Source organism: Hemicordylus capensis, chromosome 3, assembly GCF_027244095.1.
Source record: "Hemicordylus capensis ecotype Gifberg chromosome 3, rHemCap1.1.pri, whole genome shotgun sequence".
Lineage (NCBI taxonomy): Eukaryota > Metazoa > Chordata > Lepidosauria > Squamata > Cordylidae > Hemicordylus > Hemicordylus capensis.
The window spans coordinates 880,245-906,988 of NC_069659.1; the positions used below are offsets into that span (position 1 = coordinate 880,245).

Genomic DNA, 26,744 nt, shown 5'->3' on the forward strand with positions numbered 1-26,744 from the left:
ACACACACACACACACACACACACACACACACACACACACAATGTTTGCTCCAACAGCTTTTCAAACAAGCCAGTCAGTGTAACACAAAGTTTCCCCCTTTTTCCAAAACTTCTCTTCCCTCCAAAATTAAACTAGTGCACTGCATCATCTTTAACTGAACCTGCCTGAGCAGAAGCCATGAATGTTTGACTTTGCCAGCTGTTCTTCTAACACAGAGTAGGGATGTGCACGAACCTGTTTGGAGGCCCTTTTATGGTCTTCCAAACAGGTTCGAACCCCGGGGCCGGTTTGAAGTTCGAAGGCCCCGGGGGTGGCGCTTTGGGGGAGGGTGCATTTACCCCTCCCGCCACCTTTTCCCTGCTGGCGTGATTTTTTTGGTAAAAACCTTCGGGGTGGCAGCATCCCTCCCTGCTGCCCGTTGCCCTCCTTGGCCGGAAGTACCGGGTGCGTTGTGTACGTCACACGCGCGCATGCCTGTCTGACGTGCACGAATGCACACAGTGGGCGCCTGCGTGCCTGGTGCTTCCGGCCACTTCTGGCCGAGGAGGGCAATGGGGCGGCAGGGAGGGATGCTGCCACCCTGAAGGTTTCCCCCAAACAATTACGCCACGGGAGGGGCTGTAATTAAGCGATGGGAGGGGTAAGTGCACCCTCCCCCTGCCCTTAAAGCGCCACCCCCGCTGCTTCCAAACCGCCCAGCCGCAGTTCGTGCACATCTCTAATGCAGAGACTGAATAACAACAATAATGATGACTAAACTTCACTTGTTAGCCACGCCATAACAGATTGTCTTCTCTGCAGCTTACAACACAACATTAAAACATGAGATTAAAATGCACATTAAATCATAACAGACCAAAAAAAAAAAGCGGGGGGGGGGGGATACAAAATGCAAAACAAAAACAATTTTGAAAACATTAAAAAAAAACCCTGTTACAATCACATTAAAAAAATAAATAAATTTAAAAGGCCTGAGTGAACCGGTACATTATTCATGTGCAGTTTCCTGGACCAGCAGTTAGTAAGGAGGTCACCCCCCCAACCCCACCCCTAGGCACCTCCCAAAAAGAAATTTCGAGCAGCTCTCTGGAGTTCATTTCTAGGCAGCCCTCACTGCTGGATAATGTCCATTTCGAGGAAGTGAAATGAACGTTCTCCAGCAGCGAGGGCTGCCTGGAAATGAGCTCCAGATTGCTCCCAGTGGCCCCCGCCGGCCCAAAATTTTTTTTGGGGGGGGGTTATTAGTGATGCCTCACAGACCAGTACCCAATGCCTCTCAGACTGGCACCGGTCCACGGACCAGTGGTTGAGAAACACTGATGTATACTATGTCTCTGTCCACATGACACTCTGAAAGAACTCCCAAAGGTTAGTGAGGTAGGGCATACCTTTGCAGAAGCCATGCTGATTCTCCTTCAGCAAGGCCTGTTCTTCTATATGTTTAGCAATTCAATCCCTAATTATGCTTTCCATCCATTTATCTGGAACTGACATTAAGCTAACTGGCCTGCAATTTCTTGGTTCCCCCCAGATCCTTTTTTGAATATTCGTGTTATATTACCAACTTTCCAGTCCTTTGGCACAGAGCCTGCTTGTAGGGACAAGTTATATGTTTTTGCTAGAAGACCAGCAGTTTCACATTTGAACTCTTTAAGAACTCGAGTGGATACTATCTGGCCCTGACGGTTTGTTATTTTTTACATTTTTTAAAGATGGCTTAGAACATAAACTCCCATCCTCTCTATTTGACACAGTTCCTCCCTCCCCGAGAAGCTCAGTTCCTGTGTTTCATGGAGTTCAGTTCACACACAGCACTTCACTGGCTGCTGCTACCGTATGTTTCCCCACCCAATGCTCGTTATCAGCCCTTAATGGCCTGGGTCCGTGGCCTTTCTTCAAGCACCTCCTCCACCAGCAACCCTGCCACCAACAGCGGTGATAGTCAGGCGAGGTCTGGTTGCAGTTGCCACTGGCAGCTCAGAAGTGGGCCTTCTCTGGAGCCACGCTGGGACGTCATGTGGAGTTCAGTGCCCACAGCACTTCCCTGGCGGGTCCCTCGGTACTCCCAGTCAGAAGAAGAGCAGCTTCCCCAGGAAGCTCTTGGGACACGCCTGTTTTTTCAGGCTTTTAGTTAAACATTTAATATTGTTCTTTTAATTTAATAGTTTTTGATTCTTATATTTAAGCTGCATGGAGATGTCTATATCAGGGGTGGTTTAGCATGATAATAAATAAATCTCAGTATACGCTTCCCAGTGTTTCCTCTGAGGTGTACCCATGTGCGCGCGCTCACACGCTCCGGTTGAATCAGGAAGGCTCCATACTGAATGCAGGTGCGCACACCGTGCCTTGATACTGCCACCCGGAACAAAACTCATTCTGCGCACAGAGGGGGGCAATGAGAGCGAGCTCTGGTGCTTTCACTCCCTTCTCATCGGACGGTCCAGCTGCTCCCTGACAGATGACCTGATTCAAGTTTTTGTTATCCCGCTTGATGCTTTTGCCTTTCTGTTCCTCACACTCTCTTCTCACATCCCTTATAGTCTCCTAGCATTTCCCTTCATTTGGGCAAGCCACCTAATGGCGCAGCGGGGAAATGACTTGACTAGCAAGCCAGAGGTTGCCGGTTCGAATCCCCGCTGGTATGTTTCCCAGACTATGGGAAATGCCTATATCAGCAGCAGCGATGTAGGAAGATGCCTTAAACACTGTCTTTTCTGGAGCAAATTGACCCTCCTAACATTTTCCTTTTCACCTTTTAAAAAAACCAGTCCTCTTCTTTTGGAGAAGTTTCCTCTTCTGATCTCCAAAGTTTCTGTGTGCAACTTCCTTGGCACCTCTCCACTTGCATGTACAGTATGCTAGATGGGCTCACTCTATGGTCACAGTTCCCCAATGGTTCCACAGCACTGACGTCTTGCACCAGGTCCTGAGCATTATTCAGGATGAATTCCAAGGTCACCTTTTCTCTGGTTGGTTCCATGACCATCTGCTCTAATGCGCAGTCATATAGCTTGTCAGGAAATCTCTTTGCCTTTACCTGGAGGTGGATTTACTCGATTAGTGTGAGGGTAATTGAAGTCACCCATTATTACAGCTCTGCCTCTCTTTGACGCCTCCCTGATTTCCTTCTCCAGCTCTAGGTCACCCTCGGGCACGCTCCTCCTAATACATTTCCTTTCAGGCTTCATGTTATCGCCACAGTGTTTCTGTGGAAGACTCTGGTCTTCCTAAATTTTCTGTCTTGTTTGATTCTATCCCTTCTTTAACAGGCAGTGCTACTCCAACCCCCAATTCGCCCCTCCCTCTCCTTTCTGTAGAGTTTGTATCCAGGAATGACTGTGTCCCACTGATTCTCCCTGTTCCCCCAGGTTTCCATTATGCCCGCTATATCTGTGCTTTCATTAGCAACCGAGCCCTCCAGCTCACCCATCTTGGCTTGTGGGCTTCTGGCATTGGCATATCGGCACTTATGCCAGGGTCCCTTCCCGGGTGTGTGCTGTCTCCCTTATGGCCATGCGATCTCCTTGACCCGCGGATATAACCTTCGCTCTGCTCTTTTCCCGGTTATACTCTGTCCCCTTCTGGTTTATCTGAAATGTGTGCACCCTCGTCTCTTAAGGGATAACATTTCTCTAGCTGGATACCGCCCAGCTCCTGTCAGCTATTGCCCAGGAGTCATTTTAGAAGCTGCTCTGTGACTCTTTTGGTTTTAAGTGCCCGCAGTCCGGTTCCATTTTGGTTCAAGTGGAGCCTGTCCTTTTTGTCCAGGTCTTGCTTCCCCCCCCCCCCAATGTATCCCAGTGCCTAACAAATCCCAACCCCTCCTCCTGGTAGCACCATCTCTCATCCAGGCATTGAGACCCCTCAGCTCTGCCTGCCTGGTTGCTTTTCTGAGAATGCTGCCCTGGGGGTCCTGGACTTCAGTCTGCTGCCTCCCAACCTAAATTTGACTTCCAGGCCCTCCCAGATACCTTTCCCAACCCCATTGGTGCCAATGTGGCCCACGACCGTTGCCTCGTCCCCAGCACTGCTGATCTGGATGCCGCTTGACCTCCACAACCTTTGCACCTGGCAAGCAGGCTGCTGCGCGGTCTACACGTGGGTCACAGACCCCTCTCCCCCTGCCCCTGATCACTGAACCACCCACTACTAGAAGGCCCCAGCCCCAGGGGAGCAAAGGAGAGGATTTGGGTTCCTCACCTGTTTTCTCAGGCTTTTAACTGAAATTAATTTTAAACCATTTGTTTTGATCCCATGAAATTGTATTCTTATTTTGTGAAATTGTTTTTACTATATAATATAATTGTTTTATATTAGTTGTGTTTTAAGTTGTGAACACTGCCGAGAGACACACACATCAGGTGGTATATAAATGTGATGAATACACCAACTCAAAAGCCAAGAGGGAGAGGTCCTCTTCCTTGGAATGATGCCCCCCAAGCCCCCCTCCTCCCCCCTGACTGCAGAGGTGTCCCTCAGGGCCCCATCCCTCCCTCTGCCTGCCTGAGCTTCTCCAGGTCTGCCAGCTTGGCTTGGAGGGAGGGGACTTGTTCTCCGAGATCCAGGAGCTCCTTGTTCCGAGCACCCCCGCCCCCGCGGACTTCTGCCCCGCAAGCAGAGTGTCGTGTAGGCAGCGCTCCGGGCAATCCGCTGGGAAGCGCCCCCGCCCCTGCGGGCTTCCTACCTTCACAGCTAGCCTTTGGCTAGTTCAGGGTTGCGTGCCTTTGCTGAAGTTGTCACTTCGTTAGCCAGTCAAATTTCTCTCCTTGGCCTTCACCTGCGGGGCTGCTTTGTGGCTGAGTAGAGGATGCAGCCAAGCTGCCCCGGCACCCCCCCCCCCCCGCTCGCACCCCGGTCCCTGTCGGCCTGCCTCTCGAAGGCTGTTTGCAGGCCAGGTGCTGGGAGTGCATGTGGCCCTCCTGCAGATGCTGGACTACCGTCGTCTCTGACTATTGGCCACTGTAGCTGGGGATGATGGGAGTTGTAGTCCAAAACAGACAGCGGGTCCTCTCTGGACCCCACTCCACTTTTGTGTTGGTGTAAACTTGGGGAGGGTGGCACTTTGCCTTTTAGCTTCTTCATGGAGACTTGCACATGAGTAGACCACAGTTCCATACATGCTTAGAAGTGGAGTAAAATACTGTGCGCCCCCCACCCCCTGCCGAGATTCATGCAACACAAAAGGTGGGTGAGTGGGTGGGGGATAGGTTAAACAGGAGAAAGGAAGTCGGGATAAGACAGAAGAAAGCTTGGACCAAAAAAGAAGCAGCAGCAGCAGCAGCAGCTTGGGCCCCAGGAGAGATGCCTTCCCTAAATCTGCTGAGTTGACTTTCCCTTGTCAAACTAGGATGAAGCTGGATAATGAGGGAGGGAGGGAGAGTGAACATCGCAGCCCCCCCCCCCCAAAAAAAAATCAGAGTTAGCAGCGAACAGGGTGAGTGCAGCCTCCGTCCTCTTCCTGCCCGAAAGTAACCCCAGGTATAGGGAAATCTTCACCTTGTGGTGTCCGGGAGGCAAAGTGGGGGAATGCCTCCCAGGAGTGGCTCTGATCCACAGAATGGGGCCAGCTGGACTAGGCTAGTAGCGGAGACCTTGGAGGAGGTGGAGCCCTGGGGGGCTGCCCCCCTGGTCAGGCTGTGTGACCTAGCAACTCTTTCTTCCTGTCTCCGGAGGGATTGTGTCTCTTTGGAAGCATGTCTTGGGGAGGTGATGGACAATGTACTTTCCCGTAAAGACTGGGAAACTGAGCTCTCAGTCCTTTGGCTTGAGGTGTGAAAGGAAGCTGCCGGGCTTCCTGTGGCTGAAGCCGTTTCTAGTTATTTTATGATGGGATCCTTAACAGCACCCATGGATGCTCCACGCGTGTGGCAGCCCCCCTGGACGCCCGGGTTCCACCGCCTGCTCAGGGCTTGAAGGCCGGGCCCAGCCCTGTGAAGCGAGCGGGCCCTTGTGGAGGGGCCCCCAGCCATGCAGAGCAGGTGGCCATTGGTGGCCGACACCCGCAGCAGGGAGGCCCGCTGCCTTCCTGTTCCAGTGGCCAAGAGGCCAGCTGTGGAGGCCGGGCGGCTTGCTTTCTTGCCCTGGTGACTAGCTGTCCTTGGAGGCCCGGCTTGAAGGGAGCTTGCTGGTTCAGGTTGCTTCCCTCTGCTCTTGCGTGGCACTCAGCCCGCCCAAAGGGGTGCCCCCTCGGGAAGGGAGAGAAGAGTCTTGGCACGGGAGGGGGCAGCGGCTGAAGGCCCCAAAGGTGGCGGGGACGCCTGGGGCCTCCTTGGGAGCCAACGAGCCAACGGATATGGAAAGGACCTCTGGGGCCAATGGGGCGGGGGGGGGCTACCTCCCCCACCACTGACTCCTGCCCTGCCTTCTGGAAGGAGCCAGAGTCCCCTGAGCTGCCTTCCTGGTGCCATCCTGGACAGCGGGGGGGGGGGGGGGGGGCAGGCTGCAGCAGCGGCAGCAGATGCCAGCGGTTGGAGGACACAAAGGCTGGTGGGGCCTGGCCTGTGGGGACACTTGCTCCAGCCAGGGGCGGCTGCCTGCTCCTGGCCTTGCCGCGGAGGGGCCCTGGCCCGCTGGTGGGGTCTTCCCAGCCCCGCTGCTGCTGCTGCTGCTGCTGAGGCCTGGGGGGCTGGTGGAGGCTTCCCCGCAGCACTAGTCCTTGTACCTTGTGCACGGCGCCCCGCCCAGCCTCCTGGCAAGGGGCAGAGTCCAGGCCGTTGAAGGGAGCGGCCGGCCGGGATGCTCTCTGGCTCGGCCCGGAGCTCTTCCGCCTTCTCGTCCGTCTGCTGCTCCTCCAGGGCCGGGGAAGGGGAGCCCTCGGCTGGAGCTGTAGGCAGAGCCCGGTGAGTGGGGGGCTGGCTGGCTGGCTGGCCCTGCTGTGGGGCAGGCGCAGGGGAGTGGCTGCCAGGAGCACCCCGCTCCCTGCTGTGGCCGAGACGGCCACATCAGGATGCCCCATGGCGGACTCTGCGCTGCGTGGGGGTCGTGCTGAGCGGGGGGTCTGTGTGCAGATGGCGCAGGCGGACCTCCCCTGGCGCTGCCAAGGGAGGCTGGGCCGGCTGCCCCTGAAGTGGGGGCCGACTCTGGGGTGGGAAGGCGGGCAGGGCGGAGGAGAAGGGGCACACGGAGCGGCTGGCCCCAGAGCCTGGAGGAGCCTGGCCCCTTGTCCCCAGTGGGGAGCCGAGCCTGCTGAGAACAAGGGGGCCATCCTCCCTCTCGGTGTGGCTCCCACCAGCCCTGGCCGCGTTGCTGGGCAAGGCAGCTCTCTCGCCGCAGATTCCCCCAGGGGAGACGGTCTGATGGCAGCCCCCAGCCCCAGGACGGGGGCCTTGCGGAGCTGCTGCTTGGTGCTGCTCTGGCTTCCTGGGGGGCTGGGGAGCAAGGGGCGCTCTGGGCAGGCCTGGGCTCCCCCCACGGGCCTTGGGGCTCAGCGGGGCCTGCAGCTGGCCGTCTGGTTCAAGGGCAGGGAGCAGCCCCCAGCGGGCTGGGCAGTGGAAGTGGCACGGAGGGCAGAGTGGGCTGCCCGACAGGGCTGGGTGCCCCCGGGCTCTCCCGAAGCCCTGCCGGGCTGGCGGCGTCCCGTCGAGCAGAGTCCTGGGGCCCGCCTGCCTGCCCTGCTGTCTTGCCTTCTTGGAGGCCTGGATCCTCCCTTCTGCCTTGCGGGGTGGGCCGGCCTCTGGCCCCCTGCCCGTTGTGCCCGGCCTGCGCCTTGGAGCCGGGGGAGCTCCAGGTTAAGCCGGCCCCATCCTCCCTTGCGGCCCAGGGAGCCTGCCCGGAAGAAGAGGACTCTCTCGGTGGCTGGCCTGTGCCTCCCCTGGAGGAGCCCAGAGGCGAAGGCAGAGCAGTTCACCGGGGGGGGGGTTGCTGCTCTAGAGGGCTCAGGCCGCCCCCTCCAGGGAAAGACCCAGCCTCTCTCCTCCCGCCCCTGCCAACCCTTTGCTTTTGGGCCCCAGCCAAGCTCTCCCGTTGCACCCTTCTGTTCTGGAGGGTGTTGGGGGCTCCTCTCCCTCTCAGCGCTTGGGGGCGCCCCGGCTCTGGCCTTGGGCCTGCGTCCCGGTGGGGGGCAGGGCTGGGGCTGGAGGGCCCCCTGGGTTGCTGCTCTCCCTCCAGCAAGGCTTTGGCCCTCCTCTTGGGGAGAGCGGCGAAGGGCCCCCATTGACACTGGCCGGGGGGTGGGGGCGGGCAAGGGACTGCCCCCCCCCTGCATCTTAGCAGCCTCTTCTTGCGCGGAGCTCTGTGTGGGGCTGTTTCTGGAACGCCCTTTGGAGGCTTCGGCTGGCACAGACCTCTTCCCTGGGCCGCGACCTTGGAAGCCTGCATCCTCCAGGGCCTGCCTCTCCGCCCCATGATCCCTCCGAAGCACTGTGCTTGGGCCTCCTTTGGACAGGAGGGCCGCTGGGTGCTGCCCCTGCCCGGGGGAGCCTGGCTGGCCCTTCTCCCCGGCCCTGCGGAAGCGCGGCTGTGTGGCGGCGGCTGCAGGCCTGTCTCCCTGCAGGTTGGCGCCTGGGTCTCCCCGGGCCCCCTTTGGCAGAGCAGCCCCGCTCCTGCCAGCGCCTCCCGCTGCTCCCGGCCGATTCCCCAGAAGGCTGTGGCCCCTCTTGAGGTGTCTGGGTGGCGGTGGGGGCAGCCAGTCCCTTGCCCCCCCCGCCAGTATCGATGGGCCCCCTTTCTCCTCTCCCCAGTCAGTCAGGGACTCCCCCTCCACTGGGAGCTTTGCAGTGTGTGTGTGGGGGGGGCGCGCACTGGCAGAGAGTCCCGGGGGGAGAGGCAGCATAAGCCGCGCGCCAAGGGCTCAGAGGAGCACGGCATGCGATGCTCTCTTGGTGCCTGTTTCTCGAGACTGAACCCGCCTGTCTTGCTGCCCTCTGTGGGGCAAATGGTGCTCTCCCCCTTCCCCTCTGCCTGGCCTGCGGCTGATCTGCCCCCTCTCTAACCCCGCAGCCTGGTGCCCCCTCCGCAGCAGCATGGCGTCTCTGGCCCCGGGGACCGGCCGCCCCTCCTCGCCTGCCCGGCAGCCCCGCTCAGCGACTGGAGAAGCCCTGCCAGCCCCAGCCGGCCAGCCCCACCTCTGACCTGCCCACGGCCCCTCCCCTCCCGGCCGGTGCTGCGTGCCCCGTGAGCCCTCCCCATGGAGAGGATGAGCTGGCTGAGCAAGCTGAACCCCCACCGGGCAGCCGGCCAGCGGGGCAGCCGCAGCGCCAGCCTGCAGAGCCCGGTGACCGCAGACCCCGAAACCTGCCTCATGGTCTTCAAGAACCACTGGGCCCAGGTGAGCAGCGGCGGCTTGGGGAGGGCGGCTGGCCCGGGGGGGGGGGCGGGTGGAGAGCGGGGCCGGGGGGGGACCCGAGCAGCCAGAGGGCCACGGCGGGAGGAGGAGAGGAGCGCACCCCTGCCCACGGGGCCGGGCCCAGGTAGGGAGGGCTGCTGCCGGTCCGAGGGGTGGCTGCGGGGGAGCGGGGCCCCCTTGGCTCTCGGCCGGAGACCTCCTCCCGGCGCTTGCTCTGCTTGCCCAGCGGACGGGCCCAAGTCGGTTTCCCCGCCGGGGGCTCTGCTCCGCTGCAGCCCGCCCAGGGCCGCTTGGGAAGGCAGCAGGCCGGCCGCCCCTTGACCGCCGCCTCCCTCGCTGCAGGTGCTGAGGATCCTGGAGAAGCGGGGCGCCCGGGCGGCCCCCGGGGCGGCGGATGACCTGAGCGCCGTGCGCAACAACACCTACCAGATGATGACGCTGCTGGCGGAGGAGCCCCCGCGGGCCGAGGGGGCCGCGGGGCCCATCCTGGAGCTGGTGGTCTCCGAGCGGGTGCTGGAGCGGCTGCTGGCCTGGCACCTGCAGCGGGGCAGCGTCCCCGAGGAGCGCAAGGTGGAGCTGCTGAAGCTCTTCGAGATGCTGACCGGCCAGGCCCGCCAGCCCCTGCTGCGCCACCCGCCCCTGCTGCGCCCGCTGCTGCGCCTGCTGGGCCTGTGCGCCGGGCCGGCCTCCCCGCGCCTGGAGAGCAGCCTGGTGCTGCTGCTCAGCCAGCTCTGCGTCTCCGTGGCCAAGGAGCCCCCGCTGCTGGAGCTCTTCTTCCACCGGCCGGCCGCCCAGCCGGGCCCCCCCCGCCTGCTGCTCTTCTCCCTGCTCATCCCCTTCATCCACCGCGAGGGCGGGGTGGGCCAGCAGGCCCGGGACGCCCTGCTGCTCCTCATGGCCCTCTCCGCCGGCAGCCCCACCGTGGCCCACTACATCACCGACAACTCCTACTTCTGCCCGGTAAGGGGGGGGGCTGGTCGTGGGGGGCGAGCCGGGGGGGGAGTCCCCGGGCCCTGCTGCCTCCTGGAGCCGCTGCACATCTCCCGCCCCTCCGGAGGGCAGCCTCTCGGCCTCCCCTCTGTCCGGATCCAGCTGCGGTCCTGTGTGGGGTGCCCGGCCTGACGGAGCAGGCTGGCTGGCCCTGGGGGGAGGGGAGTGCCTTGGGTGCCCCCCCCCCGCTCCCATGATTGGCATTGCCAGGTGGTGTGCCTTGTGCAGGCTCCGCTGGGCGCCCCTTTGGGTGGGCACCCGGGGCACCCCTCAGGCCGGCCCGCAGACCTGGCTCTGGTCCCTCCTGGCGGCAGCAGGCTGGCTGGTTCCCTGCTCCGGCTCCCTGCGCCGAGCGCGGATCGTGGAAAGCATCAGGCTCATCTGGGGGGGGGCAGCATCTGGCCTGGGGGTCCGCAGCGGTTCAGCCCACAGAGCCGGGCCTGCAGACTCCGGGGGCTCACTGGAGAGCAGCCCCTGTGCTGGAGGGGCCAGGAGGAGGGAGGGGGAGGCTCAGCGGAGAAGCCAGACCCCAGAGGCTTGGCCATGTGACCGGGGGGGGGGGGGAATGGCGCGTGTGGGGTCTCTGCTGCCCTTGTGAAGCCGTAGTGGAGTCAGCCAAGGGGAGGGTCTCTTTGCAGACGGGGGCTGTTTGGGGGTCCTTGGCTCGGCCTGCCACTCCCCTTCCCGCTCCGTATTAGCGACTGCAGGTGGGCCATCCGGGCTGCTGGCTTCCTCCGTGGGCTGTGACAGTAGCGGCTGCTCCTCACGAGCCAGGGGGTGCCCAAGGAGGCAGCTGGGGTGTCTCCTCTCTCTCCTGCAGGCTAGCCATTCACCCGGTAGAGCTGTGCGGTTAAGCAGGCCTCTCTACCTGACGAATGGCCAGCTGCAGGCAGCACTTCTCTTGCGGGGTGGGAGTGAGGGGCCACCTAAGCTGTTGCCAGGAGCAGAGGCCGCCCGGCGGGCCTCCTGGGGCGCCCCCCCCCCCGGCTCGTGAGGAGGACGAGTTTGCCCTTCGGAGACCCCTTGGGAGGTCGTTGGGTTTCCCTGCTGGGCTTCCCGCCTGTGGCCAGCAGGTGGTGCTGCCCCCCCCCCCGCGCCTAGGGGAGAGCCTCCTTGTGGGCGGCTGGCAGGACTGAAGCCCACTCCCCGCCACTCTGGGAGCCGCCCTTTCCAAGCCCCGCCCCTGCAGGCCCCACTCAGTGAAGGTGCCGGGGGGTGGGGGGGCGCCCTGCTCCATGCGGGAAGAGCAGCCCGGCTCTGCCCCCTGCCAGCCCCCCATGGGTGTGTGCTGCTGCTGTTGCTGCTGCTCCGTGCCGGGCAGGCTCTGCAGCCGCCGGGCGCTGGGTGCTCTCTCTGCAAATCAGGTCTCAAAGGCGGATCTTGACACTTGGGCCCGATTCGGTACCGACATCCGCGTTGGCTGCGGAAGTGTCTAGAGCCCTTCCTAAAATGGAGTGTGTCCCCCCCCCTTTCCTTCTCCCCCCGCCTCAGGTTCTGGCCACCGGCCTGAGTGCCCTCTACTCTTCTCTGCCCCGCAAGCTGGAGGTCCGGGGGGACGACTGGCACTTCCTGCGGCGGGAGGATTGGGCGGGGGTCCCCTCCCTGGTCCTCTTCATGAACTCCCTAGAGTTCTGCAATGCTGTCGTCCAGGTAGGTCCGCCTCGAAGGGTGTGTGTGTGTGTGTGCGGGGGGAGGGGGGCACGTTTCCCAGAGGTCTTGCTCTTGGTTGTGGGCCTGCACCCCAGAACTCTCTCCGTCTCGCCTCGTGGGTCCCCGGGAGAGAACCTGCTTGAGGCAGGAAGGGGCGCAGAATGCCGGGCTCCGGGAAGATTCCTCTGGAGCAAGCGGGGGGGGGGGCAGGCGGGGGGCTTTGTTCTCTCCATGCCTGGGACTGCCACACTGGGAAGCCCCTCATGGCAAGGGGGCCTGAGGGCTCTCTGGGGAAGGTGTCCCCTCCCATGGGGGTCTCTCTTCTGCCTGCTGCAGGTGGCCCACCCCATGGTTCAGAAGCAGCTGGTGGATTACATCCACAACGGCTTCCTGGTGCCCGTCATGGGCCCTGCCCTGCACAAGGTAAGGCTGGCCGATGGGCCCTTGCTTGGGGGGCCGCCCACCTGCCCCTTCCTCTCTGGGCTCCTTGGGCCAGAGCTGGGCCTTGGGGGTGGGGGCAGCATCCCGGCCCGGCCCGCCTCCCTTCTGCTGGGAAGACTGGCCTCCGGGGGGGGGGCGCTCTCCTCCTCCCAGGCCTCGCCCCGGGGACAAGGGCAGGCGGGCGGGGGCAGTGCCCCAAAGGAGCCCTCCCCCAGAGGAGGGCCCCGCCCCCAGGGAGTGCCCGCTGAGCAGCTGCCCCCCCTCCCCCCCAGAGCTCCATCGAAGAGATGATCGCCAGCACGGCCTACCTGGAGCTCTTCCTGCGCAGCGTCAGCGAGGCGGCCCTGCTGAAGACCTTCCTGCGCTTCCTGCTGCTCCACCGCCACGACAGCAGCACCATCCTGGACACGCTGGTGGCCCGCATCGCCAGCAACTCCCGGGTGAGGCGGCCCGGCTGGAGGGAAGGGTGGCCGGGAGCCTCCCTGGGGGGCCTGGCCCATGGCGGCATGCGGGGAGCCTGGCTGCGGGATCCGGCCCGAGGCCTCCTGGGCCCGGCCCCCTCCCTCCCTCCCTCCCTCCCTCCCACCGGACGGCCCGGCCCGTAGCCCTCAAGGCCGGTGCTGGAGCTGCTCTGGGGAGGGTCTGTCATGGCTCGGGGGCGCCCACCGCTGGTCTCGTGGAGGGTGGGCTCAGGGGGCTCTGGGTACAATTCCTTGGTGGGGGGCACGGCCCATCGGGGTTGCCGGGGAGGGGAGGGGCTGGGGGGCGTCTGGGCAGTGCCGTTGCCCTGACGCCTCCCCCCCCCCCGCAGCTCTGCATGGTCTCTCTCAGCCTCTTCCGGACTCTGCTGAGCCTCCACTGCGAGGACGTGCTGCTGCAGCTGGTGCTCAGGTACTGCGCCCAGACCCCTGCCCTCTGCACCCCAGCGCTCTGTCCCGGGCTCCAGGGAGGCCGCTGGGGGCCCTGACCCCCAAAGGAGGCCAGGCTCGGCCAGGAGGAGGGGGCGGGAGGGAGCCACCCTCTGCCCCACGGCTGCTCCCAGCGCTCCAGAGTCCCAGGAGCGCATCCCTTGGGCTGGCCGGCTCCAGCTGCCCTCTCGTGGGCCTGCCTCTTGCCTTGCCCTGACCACACCCTGCCCCCCCCGCCCCCCCAGGTACCTGATCCCCTGCAGCCACGTCATGCTGAGCCAGAAGAGGGCCGTGAAGGAGCTGGACCTCTACGGCCGGGCGGCCGCCAAGTTCCTCTCGCTGACCCCCCGCTGCTGCCGTCCCGAGAGCCTCCCTCCGCCCGAGCGCGAGGAGGAGCAGCATGCGGCCTGGTCCAAAGGTGAGCCGGCTGGGGGCTGCAGAGGCGCTGCCTCCCCGGGGCCCTTCTCAGGGGAGGCCGGGCCCTGCTTTGGGGCAGAGCCAGGAGCCGGGGGGGGCCCTCAGGGGGGAGGAGGTGCAGCTGCTCCCCCCCCCACTTCCCAGGAGCAGCGGTGGAGGCTCAGGCAGCTCCTCCCCCGCTCCGCGGCTGGCCATGCATCGGGCCCTGAACCGCTTGACTCTGCAGGCAGCAGGGCCCTTGGGCGGGAGGAGGGAGGGGAGCAGCCCTTGGTCCCCCGCACTGCGGAGCTAAGCAAGGAATGGGGAGGGGAGCAGAGGTGGGGCCGGCCTCTGGGCTTCCCTCTCTGGGCAGTGCTGGACCTCTCCAGTGGGTGCAGCAGGACTTTCCCGTTCCCTGCACACCCAGAGAGAGCTGCAAGGTGCTGGCTGCCCCCCCACACACCTAGCCCCCCACGCCCCCCGCCCCGCTGCCCACCTTGGCAGGCCCAGGCTGCCCGTCCCCCTTCGGACTCCTCCTGGGGCCCGGTGGGGCCTCCCTGCAGGAGAGGGGCAGCAGGCAGAGCCAGCTGGGGGCTGGGCAATGTCCCCAGAGGATGGCAGGGAGGCACACAGGAGCCGGGGGGCGGGGGGGGCCCTACGCTTCATGGGCAGGGAGAGCCCTGCTGGGTTGGGCCTGGAGAGGGACCCCTTGTGGGGCGGCCATCTTTGGGGCCCTGCGCCTGCTCCTCTGCCTTCTGACAAGGGCAGGATCTCACAGGGAGAAATGGGGCAGTCGGTGAGGTGGACCTGCCCCCGCCAAACGTTTTTGTGCTGGGTGTGTCTGTGGGGGGGGGGGAGAGCAAAGGTCCCACTCCTTGGGCGGCCCCTGCCCCCCGGGGTGCAGCCTGGGCTGGACCTGGACTCTGGGGCCTGCCCTCCCGCCCCTGACCCCGCTCCCGCCCCTCTCTCTGCCCAGGCCACGGCAGCCCCAGCGTGGACGCCTCCTCCTCCATCGTGACGGTGCCCAAGCCCTCCACGCCTTCCCGCCTCGCCTTCTTCATGCGCCAGTCCAGCTTCAGCGCGGAGGCCTCCAGCCCCACCCCCCGCTCGCCGGGGACGCCCACGGGAAGCCCCGGCCACCCTTCCGGCCGCTGGGAGGAGCTCTCTGAACTGGAAGGCAACTACCTGGAATACTTGCGGGACGCACGGCTCAACATTGACCACTGCGTCTGGGCCTGCCACGTGTGGTCTGCCCCCTATGACGGGGAGGAGCCGAGTGCCAGCAGCCTGGCCCCGCCCCCGGACCCCTCTCTGCCCCTCAACCAGGACTACTTGGGCTCCACCTCCTTCCACGCCAGCGGGCACCCCGGCCACACACCTGCCTCCCCCCGGACTAAGAAAAGAGGGCCCCCGGAGGAGGGGGGGGCCAGCCCCGAGGGGGCCCCCGTGGGCCCGGAGCCCAGCGCCCCCGCCTCCTCCCTCGGCGCCAAGGAGCTGAGCGCCTTGCCCAACGGTGCCCACGCCGACCTGGGCGTCAAGAAGGTCCGCTGGGGCCCCCAGGGGGCGGTGGTGGAGAACGGCTCTGCCGCCAGCCCCCCCGCCCTGGGGCCGGCCTGCCCCGACTCCCTGCTGGACGAGCTGCTCACCCAGGCCCCTGCGGAGAACGGCTCCAGCCTGACCATCGAGAAGTTCACGGCCGAGCTGAGCCAGCTGGAGGAGGAGATGGAGAACGGGGGCCGGGCAGAGGAGCCCTCCGCCCCGGGGGCCTCGCTGGAGCCAGAGCCCCTCTCCCGCGAGGAGGAGGAGGCCTACCAGCGCTTCTCCTCCTCCTCCTCCCTCCCGGAGAGCGGAGGGGGGCCGCCCAGGCCTGCCGACCCCCTGGCCCAGATCGTCAGCAGCCCCCCGCGGGCCCCCGCCCAGCCCCCCAGCCAGCCCTTCACAGGTGAGCCGCCGCTGCCGCCTCCTGCCCACTCCCTTCTGGCCATGCCGGAGCCGCGGGTGTGTCGGGGGGGCTCCTCGGGCCCCCTGCCCAGAAGCCCGGGTCCCTCTCCTCCCGCTCCCCCCACTCTGGTTGGGGCGCCTTCTGCCCCCAGAGCGTCCTCTGTCCCCAGAGCGCCCTCTGTCCTCAGAGCGCCCTCTGTCCTCCCTGCCCGTCCTGACCTGGAAGCCGCAGAGCCAGGTGCTGCCTGTGTGTCTCTTCCCCACGGAGGGGTCCAGAGGAGCTGGGGACCCAGGAGGCCCACGCTGCTCTGCTCGCAGTGGGGCGTGCAGTTCTTCCCCTTCCCCTAGCCCCACGCGAGGGGGGCGGAGGGGGGTGGGAGGCCAGGCGCCAAAGCCTGGCCGGAGGTCAGAGTGGAGCCGCCTGGCCTCTGGCGAGAGGCTCGCTGGTTCCCTCCCTGCTGGCGTCCGCTCCCCGGCCAGCCAGTCCGGGGCCGGGCGAGAGCCTCCTCCGTGGGGCCGGGCTGGCTGCAGAGGAAGCGGCTCCCCCCTCGGGCTGGCCCGCCCTGAGCCCGCCCCCCCCCCCCGCTCTGTGCCGCAGGGCCCTTCATGGCCGTTCTCCTGGGCAAGCTGGAGAACATGCTGCAGAACTCCCTCTACGTCAACTTCCTGCTGACGGGGCTCGTCTCCCAGCTGGCCTGCTACCCCCAGCCCCTGCTGCGCTCCTTCCTGCTCAGCACCAACATGGTCTTCCAGCCCAGCGTCAAGTCTCTCCTCCAGGTAGGCCACGGCTCGGAGCGTGCCCGCAGGCCAGGCGCCCCCAGCACGCCGGACGGAACCCGTAGCTGGCCACTGCTGGGTGGCCTCGGCCGGCCAGCGCGGCTGTTCCCGTGTCCACTGCCCAGAGGCTCGTTGTTCTGGGGGAGGGAAGCGGATTCGCCAGGGAGAGAGAGGGGGCAGAGGCGGGAGGGGGAACTGGGGCAGCCCCGCGGAGGGACCGAGCGCTATGTGGCAGTCAACGAGCTTGGGGCCTGGCCGTGAGTTGGAGGCAAACATGGGTGCAGGGAGCGGGCAGGAAAGGGCTAAAGGGTTGCAGCGCGGGGGGGGGGGGGCTTCCTTGTCTGAGGAGGGGGGGCTGTTCCCCCTCCAGGGAAAGGCCCACCGGAGGCTGCCCTGGTGCCAGTGGAGGGCCCCGGGTGGCAGTTGCTCAGGGACCCACTCCAGGGAAGGCCCCGCGGCGCTGCTGGGGCGGGTTGGCCTTCCGATCCAAGAATTCCAACGCGGTTCATCCAACATTCAAGAACCATCCGCATGTACTGAGCTGGAACCGACAAACGGGCCTCAGTGACAAAACCAAGGGACACACACACACACCCAGCAGCAGCAGCAGCAACCCAGAGAGCAGCTCCAAAGCAAGCTCTTTCTGGCGGAGGGACTCTGCGCCTCGGGGCTCTTCCTGGGCCTGGCCCCGGGGAAAGGAGGGAGGGAGGGCTCCCTGGCGCTGCCCAGGTGCCACTGCGGGCCCGTGAAGCCTGCTTGCGGACTGCCTCCGTCTCGACGCCACAGGCCCTGCGCTGCCAGCAAGGGCCCTTCACCTCCCCGCTGCCGCCGCCGCCGCCTCTTGGATCGGCTCCTTGCATCGTCGTCCTACAGTACTGCACGTGCGTCGCAAAAACAGCGGCATTTCCCCCTCGCCGGAGGGTTGCGCAACTGCGACTGGCGGTTTCAGGACGATCCTGCCAAGCCGGAGCCTTTCCCTGTCATCTGGAAGTCGCCCCGGACAGCCTGCCTTGACCGGAGGACGGGGTGCTCTGCGGTGCCGCAGGGGCCACCACTGCCCGGGGGGCTGGTCCGTGGACCCCCTTGGGAGGAAGGCAGTGGGGAGCCCAAGGGGTCCCAGCAGTGCTAGGCAGGAGGACTTCTGGAAGGGGCAGGATGGAACGGGGGGGGGGTTCTGGAGCTCTAGGGGCCCCCGTGGCTTTAGCGTGGATCCAGGAGGAGCTGGGCCACTTGACGCTGGTGTGCGGTGAGGAGGGTGTGTCTGGGGAGGAGTCGGCGACGGCGGCAGCGTCTGGGCCAGTCTTCAGGACCGTTTGGAAGTGGCCCTGCGGCCAGCCTGGCTCTGGAAGGGAGAGAGTGCCTCTGCCACGCGTCCTTCTCCCGCCGGCCTCCTAGGCTGAACAGCGCCCGTGCCTGGACGGCCACGGGCCCCTCTGGTGGGGCTGCCGGGGGTGTGCCCCAGGCCCCAAGCAGCCTCGTGACCCCCGCCCCGAGAGCAAGCAGCAGACACAAATGGGGCTCCCCACTGGAGGGGCCCCCAACCCCCTCCCCCCCCCGTGACATCCCCCCACCCCCTCCTCCGTGCAGGTCCTGGGCTCGGTGAAGAACAAGATCGAGAGCTTTGCGGCCAGCCAGGAGGATTTCCCTGCCCTGCTCTTCAAAGCCAAGAAGTACCTGATTGCCCGCGGGAAGCTCGACTGGTCCGACGCTCCGAACAACTCGGTGCCCTCCCTGCGCCGCTCCGAGACCCTGGGTGAGAGGAGGCGCCCGCCGGGTGGGGAGGGGCTGGGGAAGAGGCACAGCGGAGGGAGGAGCCGGGGGCGCCCCAGGTTGCTCCTCTCTCCCCCGCCCTGCCCGCAGGCGGCCATGGGTCAGGTAGAGAGAGGCATGGGGAGAGCAGCAGCTGCACCTTCTCTGGCCCGCCCTGGCTTGTTAGGAAGAGCCGCTCCCGCAAGAAAAGAAGGCCCCGCTCAGTGCCAAGCAGCCCGGCCTGGGGAGGGGGGGGGGCTTGAAACACACACCCCCCCCCCCCCCCCCCCCCCGGAACAGGCCTGGCAGGCATCAGGAGAGGCGCTTGGCATGTCCCTGGTGGGCGTGACCGGGCGCCTTCCCTTCCGAGAGCCCTGAGCCCCAGCCCCCCCCCCCCCCGGAGGGCGCCCGGGCCCTCCTGGAACCCTCCCCGCTCGGGCCGAGAGCTGGGTCGGTGGGGGGGGGCAGGGTTGGCTCAGCTGCTGCTGCTGCTCTTCTCTCGCCAGTGAAGAGCCGGAAGCCGTCCATTGGGGAGCTGATCATGCGCCACACCAACAGCCCCACCCGGGCGCGCCAGGCGGCCCAGCTGGCCCTCCAGCACCTGCGCGAGGGGCAGGCCCTGCACGCCCTCTCGGGGGCCTCGCTCTTCCGCAGCTCGGCCGAGAAGCAGAGCGAGGCGCTGCGGGTCAAGAACGCCGTCTACTGCGCGGTCATCTTCAGCGAGTTCCTCAAGGAGCTGGCCGCCATCGCCCAGGCCCACGCCGTCACCTCCCCCTTCCTGCTGGAGCCGCCCGCCCAGGAGTGACTGGTCGGCGGCCCCCCACTGCCCCCCTCCCCACTGGCATCTCCCCTCCCCCTCGGCTTGGCACTGCCGGGTCTGCACTAAATGGGGAGCCGACGGGGTGGTCCCGGGGGTGGGTGTGTGTGTGTGTGTCTTTTTAAAACTCCATACCAGGACAAGGACCTTTTTAATTTATTGGGAATGAATGTTTTTCTGGAGAACTTGTTGCAATATGTATAAAAGAAGCTGTCTCTCTCTCTCTCTCTCTCTCTCTCCTGTATATGGGGGGGGGGTGTTTGTGCAAGCATGCCCCCGCGTCTTGGGGGTAGGGGGATGGCCGTCTCCCCCCCCCGCTCCCTCTTGCCCTCCTACCAAGCGGCCTGAGGTGATGCCGCTGTGCCCCCCTCGAAGCCCCCGGGACCCCTTCCTCTCTTGCTGGGCCTCCAGCCCCCTCCCCTGGCAGAAGCTTTTCTGGGGCCCTGGGGCAGCTGGCGCTGAAGGTGGGTCTCTGCGTTTCCCTTGGAGAAGTCAAGCAGCTGCCCCCTTGAGCTCTCATGAGTGGCCGGGGGGGGGGGGGGGGCTGGCCTGTGACTGTTGCCTTCTGGGCTGCTGCCATCTTGCTTTCTTTTGTGTGCCCGTCCCGTCCCCCCCGCAGTGGGCATGCAGCCAGTGAGGCTCAGCTGGGGGCAGAAGTGGGAGCGGGCAGAAGGAGGGAGGGTGCAGTCCCCCCCATGCCCCCGCCCCGCATGCAGGGTCTCCTCAGCTGGCGCCCTGAGCTCCGTCCGGGAGCACCCAGCCCGGCCTCCCGGGTCCCTTCCTTTGCCATGGCAGACAGAAGCCGGATGGTCTCTTTGGTATCATTTATTGGACGGGCGGGGTTGGCCGCTCTGCGCAGCCTGGCCTGTGCCCGGGGCTGGGACGCCCGTGGGGCAGCCACCTGGAGCTCCGCCTGCCCGAGGCCTGGGCCAGAGGCTGTCCCGGCTCCTGCCCCCGCCCCACTGCCCCCATGGAGCCGGCCCCCCCCGCCCGCCCAGCCCCCCCCCCCTCCAAGCTGGGCCACAGCCTTGAGGTGAGGTGCCAAGGGCTTTATTGCCTGCGGTGCTGCTCACTCTTCTGTGTCGCTCTCGGCCGCCGCGACGCCCTGCAGGAGGGGCAGCGACATGGAGTACCGCTCGGGGTCGTCGGCCAGGCTGCCGGTGGAGGGGCCCAGCTTGGGCCGCTGCCGCTTGAACGGCCACTTCCCTGGGGGGGACAGAGCGGGGAGAGGGGGCCCGTCGGAAGCTGCCTTGCCTGTGGCCCCGGAGGAGGGCCGCTCTGAGGCTGGGCAGGGGAGGCGGCAAGCAGGCCGGGGCCAGAGAGGCACTTGCCGGCGGCGGCGGCGGCGGCCTCTGAGGGGAGGCAAATCTTGGGGGCAGTCAGATCGGGTTCCAGCCCATTTGGGGCCTCTGCCCTGGAACGGCCCGGCCTGACGTTTGGCAGGCAGAGGGGCCCAAGGAAAAGCCCTTGTCGGGGCGGCAAAGGCTCACTCTGCGGCAGCCAAGCTCAAGGCCAGGGCCTCTCTCCTGCAGGGGAGGGAGCAGCCGCTCTGCGCCCTGAGCTGCCCCCTTCCCTCGGGGGACCCCGTCTCCCACGCTGGGGGGACGGTCTGGGTCTCTCTGCCCCCTCCCCTGCTCACCCTCTCTGGACCGGCAGCCTCCCGCAACTGCTCCGGCCCAGCAAGTGAGCCGTCCCCAGCAGGCTCCTGCCAAGTCTCTCCAGGGGGTGGGGGGTGGGTGGGGGGGCTGTGCTTGGCTCGGGTGGAGCTGGCCCAAAAGAGGCACTGCGTGATGGGGGGGGGGGAGGGGGGAGTCGGCTCTGGGCTCCAGCGCTCCTTGCAGTTGCCACAAAGCTGTCTGCGGGGGGGGGGCAGGGTGTGCAGCACTGCAGTGGCTCATGCGGGGGGGGGGGGTTGTGTAGAGATGGGGTGAGGCTCTTGGCATGGGGGTGCGTGCCCTGGGTTCCCCCTTCCTCCCTCCCTGTGTTCTCAAATGGGTGACAGGCTCTTGAGGGGACCCCCCCGGAGTTGGGCCTGGCCCCCCGACAGCCCAAGCAGCCACTCCGGGGCTTCCTGTGCGCCCAGCAGCAGGTGCCTTCCCACCGAGAGGCACACAGCTTTCCTCATAGCCCCTCGCCAGGAGGCCGGTGCCCGCCTGGCCCCGTGTGGCCCCGGAGCGGGGGGCTGAGGGCTCTCACCTGCCAGGGGCCGCAGAGGCCTGCCCAGGCGCCTCCAGGGCTTGCGGCCGGCCGTGCTGTCCCGGGGCTCCGCCGGTCCGGCAGGGGAGGGGGCCTCCGGCAGGGGGGCGGGGGTGGGGGCCTCCAGCACGGCCATCCGGACCCAGGCGGCCCGGGCGGGCAAGGTGTGGCCGGTGGGCTTCTGGGAGCCCAGCACCCCCTTGCTGCTGAGGGCAAACTTGAGGCAGGAGAAGGCCACGGGCAGGGAGCGCTCCAGGTGGAAGCTGCGGTGCTGGGCGCCCTGCGTGACGCTCAGCGCCAGGCTGCTGCAGTAGAAGACCTCGTAGATGACGTAGAGGCTGCTCTGGGAGCGCAGCCAGGGCAGGTCCGGCCGCAGCACCACCGCCCCCGGCCGCAGCACCAGGAAGGCCACCTTCTTGTGGACGCCGGCCAGGGCCAGGCGGATGTGGCGCAGGGCGCCGCCCACCAGCCGCGTCTCCTCGTAGCGCGACTCCCCCCGCACCCGGGCGTTGTACTCGCGGGTGCAGTGGGCCAGCTCCCGGCCGGCCGGCCCGGCCCCCCCCAGCAGCAGCAGGTTCTCCAGCGGCCCCACGGGGACCAGGCAGCGCTGCCGGTGCAGGAGGCTGCGGGCCAGCTGCGGCTTCTTGATCAGGACCGCCAGCAGGTCGTACGAGGCGGCGTCTTCCAGGAAGGGCACCGGCACCACCGTGGGGCCAAAGCGCTCCTCAATCACCTGCCGAGAGCAAGGGGCAGGGGGGTGCGCGTCACAGTTTGAACCCAGCCCGGGGAGACGGCTGAGCGGCTGCCCCACTCTCCCTGTTCCCCCGCCATTGGCTGAGCTGCTGTGATGTCACGGAATGCTCACGGCCATTAGAATGGGTGGGGCCGAGTGCTCAGGGCCCAGAGGCGGGCTGAGCCAGGAAGGGCCACGAGTGGAAGCTGGTGGCGGGCCGAGGAGGGCGGGAGGCTCAACAACAAGAAAAGCTCCCCCCCCCGCCAGGGTCCGGAGCCCCCGTTGCGACAAGGCCCGGCTGCCCGGCTCTGCCCCTCTCATCGACCCGGGCTGGCCTCTGCAGGGCCTGCCAAGTGCGTAGCCAGCTGTGCCCAGCAAGGCCTCCCCTCCGAAGGGCCAGAGCAGAGGCAGAAGAGCAGCCAGGGCCTCCTTGGGCCCAGTGTGGGCAGGGAGCCCACCCCACCCCCGCCGGGACTGCCTGGCAGCGGGGGGGGGGGCAGCCGCCAAGCCGGCAGCCATTGCTCGGCAGTAGGCCCTTTCTGGCTACCAGCACCCCCCCCCAGAAGCCACAGCTTAAACCAATCACAGTGGGTGGCGGGGGGGGGGGGGGGGCAGGGAAGCAGCAGCATTGCCCCGTGTACTCCTCATGGGCAAGGATGACAAGGCAGCCGCGGCCCCTGCAGATCAGGGAAACGGACACCTCCCCCTCCCGGACCGTCCCTGAGCTCAAGATAGGAACAGAACAAGCTGCCATAGACTGAGTCAGACCCTTGGTCCATCTAGCTCAGGATTGTCTACCCAGACTGGCAGCGGCTTCTCCAAGGTTGCAGGCAGGAGTCTCTCTCAGCCCCCCTAGGTTGGAGATGCTGCCAGGGAGGGGACTGGGATCCTTCTGCTCTTCCCAGAGTGGCTCCATCCCCTATAAAAGGAGAAGATCTTCCAGGCTGCTCACACTTCTAGTCTCCCATTCAAATGCAACCAGGGCAGACCCTGCTTAGCTACGGGGACCAGGCCCACTTGCTCCTCCCGCCAGAGCAGCTTTCCTCCCCAAGATGGCTATGCCAGGCAGAGGAGAGGGACAAGACCAAGTGCTGGGGGCCGGGGGGGAGCTGCTCCTTTGCTCCTGGGCATGCCGCAGGCCCAGGGCAGGGTCGGGATGGTGGACGCCCCCCCCCCCCGCCCCGGTACAGTGAACAGGATGGGGCCTGATGCAGCTGCCGGCCCGCCCCCAGTGAGGGTATTTTGGGAGCTCCACGGACTGACGCACAACCCTCCCCCCACCCACCTTGTCCCGGATCAGCTCCCAGTTGGCATCTGCCTCGCCCATCTCCAGGGCCTGGGTCCCGCCTTCCATCTTGCTCGGGGCTGGCCGAGGCCTAGAGGGATCCAGGAACGGGGCTGCAGAGGGCACACATGGGCCACAGTAGCCCTGACCCAGAGGGAGGGGAGTCACTGAGGGGCTGGGAGGAGGTGCCCCACCCCCCATCAGGGAGGCAGCAGCAGCAGCAGCAGCCGCCAGCCCCGGGCCCTGAGGTCACAAAGGCTGGCCTGGCCCCATCACCAGCCTGCAGGCAGTGATGCTGCTGCCAGCCAGAGTCTTGGCCTGAAGAGGGCACTGGGCCGCAAGCAGAGCGGAAGGGCAGCCCCGGCCGGCTCCCCCTGCCCTGGGAGAGACGAGGAAAGAGCCGGGCCAGGTCCCTTGGGCTCGCCACGGGGGCTTCTGCTGCGGAGAGAAGCCGGCTGGCTCTCCCTCCTGCAGGGCCACCGACTGCCGGCGCATCTGGGGAGGGGCTTGTCTGTTCCCAGAAAGGGCCTGCCTAGGGAGCACTCTCAGCTGGGAGACGGCGGGGCTGGCGCGACACTCCTGCTCTCCCGGCAGGACCACAGAGAGCAGATCACTGGCCCGGAGGACCCGGAAAGCAGGGAAAGCCTGCCGGGGCTGCCAGCTCTGACCGCAGGGACACATCCGGAGGTGCCAGCCTGGCTGGGCGCAGCAAGGTTGGCGTGGGCCCCGAGACGAGCTTTTTCACAATGCCCCTCCCCTGAGACTGAAGCTCAGCTCATGAATAGTGTGCCACAAGAGAACATCATCCTCAACCATTTCTGTAAAGGAGGTTTTGTAAACTGAGGACGATGCAAGTCGTTTCATGGTGCTGTTCTGGTCGCTGCCGGTCTGAACAGCCACATCCGTTTCGGAGGAGGAATACAACGGAAGGAAGCCCGGGCGGGTGCGCGGCTGGGGGAGTCAGTCATGTGACTTGCCTCTGGGGGGGGCAAGGCAGTGGGCCCCTAGACAACTGTCTCCCCTTGCCCTATTATAGTGACCCCCCCTGCAATGTGCTCTGTGTGGGGCTGCCCTTGGAGACCGTTTGGAAGCTTCAGCTGGTCCAGAATGCTGCCGGAGGGCTGGTCATGGGTGCTTCACAGGGATTATGCCCATCTGGCAGCCGATTCACAGGTGACCAGTTTGCTTCCAGGCGAGATTCAAAGTGCTGATTTTGGCCTTTCAAGCCCCACACGGCTTGAGGCTGCGGTATCCGGCTGTTTCCATCCCTATGAGACGGACGACTGGTCCTCTGATCAGCACCTCAGGCCCTGCTTACGGCCCCCCCCCCACTAATGGGGGTCTGGCTAGTGGGGACTAGAGACAGGGCCTTTTCGGCTGAGGCCTCTCCGCTTTGGAAGGTCCTCCTGGATGAGACTTCTCTTTTAAAAAAGGCTTTTGACATGTTTATTCTTGTCCATTTTAATTTATAAATTTGGTTTTAGGTGTCGTGTTAACCGAGTTTCATTTACTTTATATGGTTGTACGGCTGTGAGTTACCCTGAGCAGTCTTGCATGGGGGTGGGGGTGGGGGGGATAGAAATGCAGAAAACAAAGAGTAGTTACGATGGCTGTGAGAAACCTCCATGTGGAGGTGAATGCCATCTGCAAGGACAGACTGAGAATGTTGTCTGCCATAAAAAGGACACCCTCTAGTAAGACTTTGGGGCATCAGGTGCTTTCACAAAACACACAACAAACCACCACCAACGAGCCATTAATTTGCTAGCTGTGCCATTAGCAAACTCAATTCATGCAGAGGCTGAGCTGGTGGGGACATAGGAAGCTGCCATACTGAGTTGGAGCCTTGGTCCCCCTTGCCCTGTGTTGTCTTCCCTGGCTGGGAGCAGCTTTCCAGAGATTCAGACGTAGAAAGGTAGCTCTGCTTGGAGATGCTGCCGGCAGGCAGAGCAGTGAGACTTCCTTGCGGAGCGGCTGCACCCCCAATGCAGCACGGCGGGCTCCGAAGCGGGTCAGGTCACCACCAACACCACCCCTTCCCCTGCCAGGGCTGCTCAGAGGGTGGGGTAATCTGCCGCCCTCGCCCCCCCCAAGAGCCCCCTGCTTCGTTTCCTACGTGTACCTTTCATCCCGTTCCTGCCACCCTGTTCAACAGAATTCTTGGAATGGTGTTCAAAGTTTTCTTTTTTCTGTTTAAACTGTTAGAGGTTGTTGATTTTTACCCACAATAGGTAAAACAGCAGAGCACTAAGGAATGAGCACACACTCCAGTGACAGAGTAGGTAGCAGAGGATGGTTCGGATATTGCAGCTATTTAGAGAAAACGCATGGAGATCCTTGTATGACTAAACACTAAATATTTATGGGTTAAATACACTTAGATAGGAAAGACCTATCTCTAATCAAAAGGACTACATAGTGGATAGGTAAGGAGAGAGAGAGAGAGATGTTTCCATCTGCTCTCTAGGAGGAAAGGAAGGATTGTGACTCAGCACAGGAAGTGCTGCAGAGTCAATTCAGGGGTCATAGAGTAGGGACAGATAGGGAGACCCTAACTCACTGTCTCTACTCCCGATGCCCCTAGTGGTCATTAGGACAGTTGGTGCAAAAGGTCGATGCACTGGAAGTTCATCTCCAACACCCCTTCTCATCGCTTGTCGCACCTGGTCACGACTCCCATCTTCTCACAAAGCATCTGGAATCTGTCTCTGGATAATGGCTTAGTTAATCCATCTGCCAGCATCTCTTATGTGGGGCAGTACCTCAACTGGACCACCCCTTTTTCTTGAAAGTCCCAAACATAGTGGTACTTTATGGGAATATGCTTAGTTCGAGATTTCATCTTCTCCATTTGGGAGATCTGGATACAACTTTGGTTGTCCTCAAACATCACTGTGGGTTTTGGTTCTTTGATGCCAAAGTCCGATAGTAGTTGGTGTATACATACTGCTTCCCTGCATGCTTCACTTGCTGAAACATACTCCGCTTCTGTGGATGAATGTACAAGTGACTGCTTGCGGCTACTCCAAGTTATGGCTCCACCTCCATACAGGAACAGGTGTCCACTTGTGGACTTGCGGTCCGTTCTGTCCTCGCCCCAGTCTGCATCCACATATCCCACAAGTTTGGGATTGCTGTTTGCTGGGATCTCCAATACATAATGTGCAGTGCCTTTCAGGTACCTCCCCAGTCTTTTGACCGCTATCCAGTCCTTGTTCGTTGGCACATTCACTTTTCTGCTCAGGATTCCCACTGCTGAGGCAATGTCTGGCCTTGTCACTGTGGCTATGTACAAGAGTTTTCCAATTGCCTTTCTGTACTGGTTGTTGGCTGGTAAAGGCTGGCTGTCCTCATCTTGCTTCCAGAAATCAGCATCCATTGGCGTGCTGACTTCATTGGCATCTGTCAGTCCCAGGCATTCTAGAAGATCTTTTATCTTCTGTTTTTGGTTGAGAAGGAACGTTCCAGTCTCTTCTCTTTCTATTTGGATGCCAAGGTAATATGAGATGCTTCCGAGTTCCTTCACCTCTATTTCCTTGTTCAGGTGTTGTACAATTTCATGACTGTCTTGCAT

General features: G+C 64.1%; 2 protein-coding genes across 3 annotated transcripts in view; one reads left to right on the forward strand and one right to left on the reverse strand.

Annotated features, from left to right (window-relative positions):
• Positions 1-19,177, forward strand: part of FHIP1B (FHF complex subunit HOOK interacting protein 1B) — a 35,752-nt gene extending 16,575 nt beyond the window's left edge. For both annotated transcript variants that reach the window (XM_053309831.1, XM_053309832.1), the window contains 11 exons: positions 8,942-9,269; positions 9,630-10,247; positions 11,769-11,927; positions 12,264-12,350; positions 12,641-12,808; positions 13,180-13,259; positions 13,522-13,694; positions 14,649-15,614; positions 16,212-16,390; positions 17,978-18,143; positions 18,646-19,177. In XM_053309831.1, the coding sequence (XP_053165806.1) occupies positions 9,129-9,269; positions 9,630-10,247; positions 11,769-11,927; positions 12,264-12,350; positions 12,641-12,808; positions 13,180-13,259; positions 13,522-13,694; positions 14,649-15,614; positions 16,212-16,390; positions 17,978-18,143; positions 18,646-18,944 (3,036 nt within the window). In that variant the 5' untranslated portion in view covers positions 8,942-9,128 and the 3' untranslated portion in view covers positions 18,945-19,177. The remainder of the gene's footprint in view (positions 1-8,941; positions 9,270-9,629; positions 10,248-11,768; positions 11,928-12,263; positions 12,351-12,640; positions 12,809-13,179; positions 13,260-13,521; positions 13,695-14,648; positions 15,615-16,211; positions 16,391-17,977; positions 18,144-18,645) is intronic.
• An 813-nt stretch (positions 19,178-19,990) lies between these two features.
• C3H11orf42 (chromosome 3 C11orf42 homolog) lies at positions 19,991-23,365 on the reverse strand. The gene is made up of 3 exons (XM_053311128.1): positions 23,171-23,365; positions 21,153-21,885; positions 19,991-20,162 (listed from the first exon to the last, which is right to left on the reverse strand). Exons 1-3 carry the CDS (start codon positions 23,237-23,239, stop codon positions 20,026-20,028), a joined length of 939 nt encoding a protein of 312 aa, XP_053167103.1. The 5' UTR covers positions 23,240-23,365; the 3' UTR covers positions 19,991-20,025.
• Positions 23,366-26,744: the final 3,379 nt, after the last annotated feature.